The following is a 9180-nucleotide window of genomic DNA, read 5'->3' on the forward strand; positions in this document are numbered from 1 at the left end:
TCTTCCTTGTCGAGCTCTTACATCTGCATACACAAATCCCCTGCTTCTGACACGGAGCAGACACAAAAGCTCATCTTGCGTTTGTGCAGCTTCTGCTCCTGAGCCACGGCTCTGAAGGCAGGGTTGTGCCCTGTAGAATGCTCCATTTCCTTTCCTCTCCATCCCACAACCAAGGGAAAAAAAAGTAATTGCTGCCATTCTCCATAGCCTGTTCTCCACCAACACCGTATCTAATTCCAGATGTTTGGTCTACAAAGAAATACAGTTTCTAAAGACCTGCCCTTCTTTCCTGTCTTGCAAAACCTTTAGTTTAATTAAAAAAGCCACTGTGTTACACAGCACCTCCATTATTTGTTCCAATTACTTGATTTTTGCAGGGTATCAGAAGTACTCAGTGTCTCACCGTTCCGTTACTACTGCATTTTTAGTGTCCAACGCTTCTGTTTTGGGTTTTACTCTTTATGATTGCTTTTTTTTCCTTAAATTTGTGCAAAAAAATCACTTTGCAAAGAACTCGAATCATCTCCAATATTCAGAATATCTTGATTGATGAGCAAGTGTTACTCTGTTGCAATATTTGATTGTCTAGAGCCACATTGTATTGTCTATAAAAAAGCAAAACAAAAAAAGGCTGTGTATAGGTATTTGGTACTATGTACCACTTCTTATTTCTCTCATGCCCAAGTATTCATGTACTGAAAACATACTCTATTTAATTGTGTTTTGATTTAAAATATATAAATATTAAAATTTGTGTCAGTTTTCTGTTTTGATGGGATTTGACTTTACACTTTTTTAATGTGAGCCTTAGGGGTTTAAAACCAGGTAAACCCCTCAGCAGTCTGGTTTTAGTGCATTTGCACAGATATTTTTAATATTTAATGGTATAAGTTTATAGCAGTGTGGTGAAATAAGAATAATTTCTATCTAAATGCTAAATAAGAAGATGTTTTAGTCACAGGATGCATCAGTTGGTATGGTTGTCTAGCATGGTATTGAACTACACACATACACTCATTCTTTTCTGTGGGGGAAAGCTAAACCCTTGCAGGTTCTGTGCATGGCACTTGGTCTTCTGCCTTGGCACTTGGCTCTGGTAGTTACTGGTTTGTGCTGGATGAGATGGGTGATGGGGAATTTCTTGCTCCATTGCAGGTTTATGTCTCTGAGTACAGGATCTTCCTTCCCGCGTGTGCAACCCAACAAGCCAGTGTTCATATGATGTATAATGGTTTATGGTGAATAAACCCCATTCCGTGGCAGCCTCCTCTGCTGCTCCCTGCAGTTACACGCACTGTGCCTGGGCAGGCTCTAGCGTGGCGTTAATTCGTGACCGGAATTGAGTAGTTGGGATATTTTTTGCTGAACTTAATGCTTTTTATTTTAGAAACGCTGTGAAAAGAGCCGGTGTGGGCATGCCCGGAGCGGCCTCGGGCATCCCCCTTCATCCCAGCCCGTCCCAGTTGCGCCCCAGCGCCTCGAACCCGCAGCCCTGTGCTGTCATTACCGCCGACCACCAGGGGGCAGCAGCGCAGCGCTCGGAGGCTCCGGCTCCGGAGGAGCCGCTTCCGGCCCACGTGGGCCGCGCACGCACATGGCCGCGGTGAGCGGGGTAAGGGGCTTGGAGCGGGCGGGGGTTGGAGCGGGGCCTCCCCACCCCCGAGGTTCCTCCGTGGGCCCTGCTCAGTGCAGGGTGTTTGTCCCCGGGGCTCCTCTACAGGGGCTCCTTCTCCCCCCACCCCGGGTGTCGGTGCCGGGTGGGTGCCGTGGGGCTGCCCCCGCGCCCTGGGGCATTCCCGGTGCTGATCCCGCTGTCCCGCAGAGCATGTCGCAGGACGAGGACGTGCAGCGGCTCCTGATCCAGTTCCGGGATGAGGCAGGAGAAGCCCTGGGCTCCCCCTTCGATGTCCCGGTCACCATCACCCCGGACAAGCTGCAGCTGGTCTGTAACGCGCTTCTGCAGAAGGTGAGACCCTCCCTTGGCACCCCACGGTACCCCCGAGCCCACCCGGGCCTCCCCTCGCTACCCCTCCTGCCCTTCCCCCCCAGGATGAACCGGTACCTCTGGCTTTCTTTGTCCACGATGCCGAGATCATCGCGTCCCTGGAGAAGACCTTGGTGGGGCAGAGTGTGGAGACAGAGAAGGTCCTGGACATCATCTACCAGCCGCAGGCAGTGTTCAGGGTGCGGGCAGTGACCCGCTGCACCAGCTCCCTGGAGGGACACACCGAGGCTGTCATCTCCGTAGCCTTCAGCCCCACTGGAAAGTACGAGGGGCTGATGGGGGCTGAGGGTAAGGCAAGAGCTGCTGTCATCTTTCCTTGGGACACCACACTGAGCAGGGATCTTCTTCTCCCAGGTACCTGGCAAGCGGATCTGGAGACACCACTGTTCGATTCTGGGATCTCAGCACAGAGACACCGCAGTTCACAGCCAAAGGTGGGTGCTGAATGTCCCAGGGGCAGCTCCTGACCCCTGTGCTCTGGGGAAGCAAACAGAGCAGAACCTGGTGCTGCTTGAGTCATACAGGCTGGGACCATGGCTCCTCTCTTTGGTTAACAAAGTGGAGGATGAAGGTTTGGCCAGGAGGAACGTGGAGGGTTCCTTTACCTCCACTCATGCCCTGGAGTGGGTGCGTGGTGGGACATTACAGACAGTCACAGCTCTCTACTCACACCTCATGCTCTCTCTGCCAGGTCACCGGCACTGGGTGCTCAGCATCGCTTGGTCACCTGATGGCAAGAAGCTGGCCTCAGGCTGTAAGAACAGCCAGGTATGTGTTGGATCCCTTGGTGTGGGGCTGGGGGAGTATCGAGACCTTCTGCAGCCCTGTTGCCCTGTTCTGAGCTGAACTGACCCTTTGTAAAGGGGCTGTGGGGGATGAGGGGTGAAGACATGATTTTCTGGGGCATAAGGGATGTATCAAATTGTTTTGAGTGGGATTCCTGTTCTCCAGAGAAGCTTTGCATGTGGCTGTGTTGCAGTAGTTGCAAGTAGCATCTCTTAACTCTACCAGGCAGAGCTCGGTCTTCGTTGCCTTTGGAGGCTTCTTGCTGCTGAGCCCTGCTGTCCTGGGGCAGATGGTTTTCCTTCTGCACAGGAAAGAGTCCAGGCCTTGGACGTGGTCCTTGGCAGACGGCTCCATCATGAGGCAGGAGTCTGGAGCGAGAAAGGGCATCGCCTGGCCAAGCCAGGGCTGCTGCTTGCATGACCCAGACATGCAGCAGCAGCCGGGTTCACAGTGCTCTCACTCAGACACAGCCAAATTCCCAGTTACAGGAATGGGACTCAGCCCTTTGGGGCAAAGTGTGTGTCCTTAAGGTGCAAACAGAAATGCCTGGGGAAGTGGGAGCACTCAGAAGTAAGTCAGTAAGTTGCTGAGCTGCAGAAGGGCAGTTGCCTGCTCTGACCTTCGAATGGGCTGAGAACAGCAACAAGAGCAGCCATGGAGCTGCTGCTGTCCTGTGCTCTGTCGGGTGCTGTGATATCAGCCCCAGGGAACAGGCCAGGCAAGGGTGGCTCTGCCATGATTTGGTGCTGTTCTGGCTTTAATCTAACCCAGGGTTCATGCTTGTCCTCTGTTTCTCCCCGGTTTTAAGTAGATGACTAATGCCTTGGCTCTTTGGGTGAATATTTATGTAGAGAGAGGAAAGAAAGAGAAAACCAGCATGTCTCCCACCCACAGAATCCGATCAGAAGTAGCATTAACCACGCTCTGGCTTTCATCGTGCTCTGCAAGTGTTCACTAACTGGCTGCCACAGGGTATCAAAGGCTCAGAGTGGCTTCTGGGGACCTGTGTCAGTTTTGAGTTGAGGCAGATATTTTTGTAGCAGCAGCATTTCAGGCATCGAGGAGGGTGATCAGGTCTCATTCTTTGATGTCAGCTGATTGCTGCAGGGATCTGAAAGGCATCCAGCCCTCCTGCCCCCCTCCTTCTCGGCTCCCTGCTTCTGCCAGTGTCAATGCAACACCAAGGACACCTCTGCTTTCTAAACGGAGCCTGAGCCTCTCTGGGATTCACATGATGTAAGTGGCCTGACGCGACCCTCTTGCCTCCTCTCTTGGACAGATATTTCTCTGGGACCCAGCCACTGGCAGTCAGATTGGCCGGGTGCTTTCTGGCCACTCCAAATGGATCACATGTCTGTGCTGGGAACCGCTCCACATGTAAGTGAAGGGCCAGCCCAGCCCTTTCCCTTTACTCGTATGGAAAAGAGCAGCCTGGCCTGAAAGGCACTGCTCCTGTTCACCTTTCTCCTGTTCCAGGAGAAGGGCTGGGTGCAGGAGAACAGCCCCCAGGATGGCCCAGCAAAAAAGTGTCTGTCGGATCCAGGAGTCACAGCTGCTGCCCACAGTCCCATGAGGTTGCTGGGAAGTCATTGCCAGGCTGTGCCTCTTTTCCCTTCTATAGATACACCTGCCTATGGAAAACAGTGCTTATATGCTGCTGGATGAACGTTTGATCTGCTGAGCTGAGAGCAGGAAAGCTGCCTGTGTGCTTCCCGAGCTTGGGCTCTGCAGAGCACTCCCTTTCTGCTCTCCTGCATCCTGGTTGCCTCTGTCATCCTGTTTATTTATTATGAGGGCTGATTAACTGTGCAAGCCCCTTATCTCTTAGACCAGCTAAAGCTTTGTCTAGGAGAAATGGGTGGAGGGGGTTAGTTGTATCCCGTTATCCAAGACATGATAGAAACAAACAAAAAGACAAAGAGCGACCCCAGAGCAGAGCCCTGCAAATTGGATTTGTCAGTAGGAAACTCCAGCTATTTGCAAACAATTAACTGAATTAGCAAAAACTGATTATAAAGGAAGATGAGAAAATGGAGAGGAGGGATATGACCCTGCCAGGGCTCCATGTCTCATTCTGCAGCCAGCTGTGCTCCCTGATCAGTTGCTGTGCAGCAGGGGGGCCGTGCTCTTCCTCGCTGCTGCTCGTGCCAGGGACATCTTGCTTTGATGTGAAAACTGTGCTGAGTTATAAAGATGTTGTGCAAAGGACAGAGGGTTGCAGCTCCCACCCCTGTCCTTGCTGGGTTCTGGCCAGCTGCTTCCAGGTATGTTAAATTTGCCTCCTGAGCCACGTAGATGCACTTTGCTGCTTTCAGCCCTGCCAGCACAGCATCATTTTGTGTCCTCAGGCTGTTGGATACAAAGCATGCCATAGGCAGGAGAGCATTCAGTGTGCTGCCGTTGCTACCCATCTGCACTGATACCCCTGCCTCTCCCCAGCCAGTGCCCAGGAAGATGCCAGTTTGTGGTCTGCTCATTAGCCAGTGGGTTAAAGCTCTGGAAACAAGGTTGTTGCCAAGGGCTCAGATGCCAGGTGTACCCTGGATTGATGCCTCCAGTGTGCAGCCCAGTCAGTTTGGAGGGAAGCATTTTTCTGCCTCTCCCTTGCCTTGTGAGATCTTGTTCTCTGGGTCAGCCCTCTGCCCCTGCCCAGCCTCTCTCTGGTCTTAAGCCAAAAGAGAAAGTTGTCTTTTATTGACTCCTGGACCATTGTATCCTCTGGGGCTGATGGTGGAGGAGCTGTGTGCGGTGCACAAATGGATTTGATCTTCTTTCTTTCCAGAAACCCAGAGTGCCGCTACCTGGCAAGTGCCTCCAAGGATGGCAGCATCCGCATCTGGGACACACTGATGGGCAGGTGTGACAAGATCCTCACGAGCCACACGCAGTCAGTGACGTGTGTGAAGTGGGGGGGTGATGGCTTGATCTACTCCTCCTCCCAGGACAGGACCATCAAAGTCTGGAGGAGCCAGGATGTAAGTGAGGCGGGCAGCCCTTGGGCTGGACACACTGTGTTGTAGCTTTGCTTTTCCTGGCACAACTTTTACCCTGAAAATGGAGGTGTAGAGTGGGTGCTGTGTTCTCTTGGCCTGTCAACTTGTTGCTTGAAACCACTTGGGTAGCTGTTGTGCAACATCTTCATCCCTAAAAGCATAAAGTGGGGCTAAAAGATGGAAACATCCTTGCAGTGACCTGTGCTGGTGGGTACCGTGCGAGGCCCTGTGGGAAGCTGGTTCGTGAAGCTCAATAATGTTACTTCTTCCCTGCTAAGCCTGGCTGCAGTACTGCCTGCAGCTTGGCCAAGAGGGTTTGGAAAGTTTAGGGTTGATCCTCACACCCCAGTGGGTGCTGCCCAGTCAGTCTCTGTCCTGCCCATCCATCTCTGAGCCGTGGTTTTATTTCCAGGGGGTCCTCTGCCGCACCTTGCAGGGCCATGCTCACTGGGTGAACACCATGGCCCTCAGCACCGACTATGTTCTACGGACCGGAGCCTTTGAACCTGCTGAGGCCACCATCAACCCACAGGACATACGTGGCTCCTGTAAGTGTGGCTCCTGTCTTATGACATATCCCTTCTCAATGCTGCCACAAGCCAAAGCAATCTTGGGAGATGGGAGCAGGACCTGTGCCCGTGGCAGCCGTGGTCTTCCTGGCTCATGCACAGGGTCGAGCAGTCTGGGGGATTGAAGGCCCCACTGTTTTCAAGGGCTTTTGCTCCCAGTGTCATGCTTGGCAAAGAGAATGTGGGTGACCAGTCACACTGTGCTTGGCCCACGGAGCCAGGATTGGAATTGGCATCATAGGGTTGGGAAGTTTCTTTTCACCTGAGGGTTGCAAATCTCTCTTTTCAGTGGCAGAACTGAAGGACAAGGCACAGCAGAGGTATGACCAAGTCAGGGTAAGTCCCTTTTGTCCCTACTGTAATTTCTAATGCTATTACTGGTGGAAGCAGTAAATATGCACAGTTGGCTCTTGACCCCAACACTGATGTGCTTCAGGCTCTCCATACCTGGCTTGTATAAGACTCGGGCTCTTTCATCCCTTTCTCAGGGCCAGGAACCAGAAAGGCTCGTCTCAGGGTCAGATGATTTCACACTGTTTCTTTGGAGACCAGCAGAAGACAAAAAGCCACTGGAGAGAATGACAGGCCACCAGGCTCTCATTAACCAAGTGCTCTTCTCACCAGACACCCGGATAATAGCTAGTGCTTCCTTTGACAAGTCCATAAAGCTCTGGGATGGCAGGACAGGAAAGTGAGTTGGTTTGTTCTGTTACAAAGGTGGTGCTCGTGTGGGGTCTGTGTGTCAGATCTTCAGAGCAGGCGCAGCTGCGGTGGGATGGGATGTTCCACTCTGCTGATCTCCTGAAGACGTGTGTGTTGCACACTGCAGACTGACCCAGTTTAGGCAGTTCCTGTGCCAGTAAACAGCTTGTTCTGGACAATGCAAATTCTTGTTGTTACAAGTGGTGCTGTTGGTGTTTGGATGCTCCTTGTAGCATCCAAAATAGTCCAGCTTTTTGCCTTCAGCTAGAGTATTGATGAGCTCTCTGAGGGGTGGGCAGCCTTCCCTGTAAATCAGTCTTTATACTGATGGGCTTGGGTTTCATGTCAGTAATTTCAATGGTCCTCCTAAATCCGGATTGCTCAGCCAGAGAGAGGAAGGACACATCTGTACAGTAAGGCTGTAGTGTTGCCTAATAGGTATGGGTTTCCTCACAGAGAAGTTGAGATGAAGAGCCATCTAAAAGGTTCTGAGCCCCTCTGGGAGGGTTTTTAGACAGCTGAACCACCTATGGACTCTGTATAGCAATTGACTGGCTTGTGCATGCTGGTTTGGGGTGTGCTGGGCGTCCTGTGACCGTGCTTGCTTGCTTGGTGGAGAAGAAGCATGAAGGCTGGGCAAGGGCTGGTTTGGAACAAACCCAGCTGCCTGCTCCTCTAACAGCCTCCTTCTGCCTCTTCCACACCAGGTACCTGACATCGCTGCGAGGGCATGTCTCAGCTGTGTATCAGATCGCCTGGTCAGCCGACAGCCGCTTGCTGGTGAGTGGGAGCAGTGACAGCACGCTCAAGGTCTGGGATGCCAAGATGAAGAAACTGGCCATTGATCTTCCTGGCCACGCAGATGAGGTGAGGTGTCAGGCTGAGGTGTTTGAGAGGGGCAGGAATGACCCTTCCTCCCAGCAGAGGTAACTCTGTCCTTCTCTGACACTAGGTTTATGCAACGGATTGGAGCCCGGATGGACAGAGGGTAGCAAGTGGAGGGAAGGATAAGTGTTTGAGGATGTAAGTAACCTGTTGTTTGTTCATAGAAGGTATTGCAGCTACTCCCATGTGTCTTTCAGAGCTGCAGTCTCCTTGCAGAGACCTGCTTGGTTAAGGCATGATCTGCCCTTGCAGAGAGCACAGCACTGGGCCAAATTCCAGCCTGGAGAGCTGACCTCCCTGAGGGCAGAACTGCTGCTGTCCCCTGGGAGATGACTAGAAAGCAGAGTCCCTCCAACTGAGCAGTCAGTGGTGAAACTTGACTCTGATGTCTGTTTTGGCTCCTGGAGAGGGGAAGGAACAGTTGTACCAGTTGGTCAGTCCCTTCCTTTCTCACCTTCCTCCCGTCTCGTGGTTATGTAGACGGACAAATTCCTGTGAGCTGGTTGCCATTTGACCATGGCTAATAAAGAAACCCAGGCCCTTGCTGTGCAGATGAAGGACCCCAGTATCTGCTGGGGCACACGGCAGTGCTGGTGCTGGACCCCAAGGATGCATCAGCTCTCTCTGTTTGCAGATGGCGTCGCTAGGAGCAGTGACGTGAAGCTGCTGGTCCCGTCCTAAGCTGGGCTGCCCTCGGCACAGAGTGGGAGATCCGCAAGGTGATGGATGATGGAGGCTGACATGAGCACAACATCCTGTTCCTGTTGGCTGCTCTCCCTCATGGACTCTTTCCTTATATTTATTTAAGGAAATTTTAATTCTAGTTCTTCTTAAGAGCTGTGTTTTGCAGGAGCATTATAGGAGGGATATCTCATCTGCCCCCATATCAACTGGCTTTTTATTGAAATTTCATGTTTACAGTAGCCTGCTGCCCTGAAAGGCGCAAGCAAAGGCTGGGAATGGCTCCTGCCCCTTCTCTCTGTGTGAAGAATCCTGCAGAGGAAAAGCTTTTAGTGCAACAGACAGGGTTGTCCTTGTGTGACCTTCAGAGAGAAAAAGAGGAAGGGGAAAATTCAGCACATCATTACATTATAGAACTGTACTCAGCTGCATGCCTGGGACAAAGATCTGCTGAGGATAACATCTTAAGGCTTCCCATTATTCCAGTGAAGGTTTGCCTTTCCAGAGCCCATTGCTCTGTGGGCTGTGCTGAGCATTATCTGTTAGCAATCCTCTGCAT

General features: G+C 51.9%; 1 protein-coding gene across 2 annotated transcripts; it reads left to right on the forward strand.

The window, feature by feature from the left end:
* The first annotated feature begins 1553 nt into the window (after positions 1 to 1553).
* NLE1 (notchless homolog 1) lies at positions 1554 to 8819 on the forward strand. 2 transcript variants are annotated; one of them, XM_031043576.2, is made up of 13 exons: positions 1554 to 1603; positions 1823 to 1966; positions 2050 to 2267; positions 2360 to 2439; positions 2697 to 2773; positions 4071 to 4168; positions 5574 to 5766; positions 6197 to 6332; positions 6643 to 6689; positions 6842 to 7044; positions 7763 to 7922; positions 8008 to 8078; positions 8575 to 8819. In XM_031043576.2, the coding sequence occupies exons 1-13, from the start codon at positions 1595 to 1597 to the stop codon at positions 8585 to 8587; spliced, it is 1449 nt and encodes a 482-aa protein (XP_030899436.2). In that variant the 5' UTR covers positions 1554 to 1594; the 3' UTR covers positions 8588 to 8819. The 2 variants fall into 2 exon arrangements, with proteins under 2 accessions (XP_030899436.2, XP_005142989.3); XM_005142932.3 differs by having other exon boundaries at positions 1567 to 1612.
* The last annotated feature ends 361 nt before the right edge of the window (positions 8820 to 9180 follow it).

Source organism: Melopsittacus undulatus, chromosome 13, assembly GCF_012275295.1.
Source record: "Melopsittacus undulatus isolate bMelUnd1 chromosome 13, bMelUnd1.mat.Z, whole genome shotgun sequence".
NCBI classification, from domain to species: domain Eukaryota; kingdom Metazoa; phylum Chordata; class Aves; order Psittaciformes; family Psittaculidae; genus Melopsittacus; species Melopsittacus undulatus.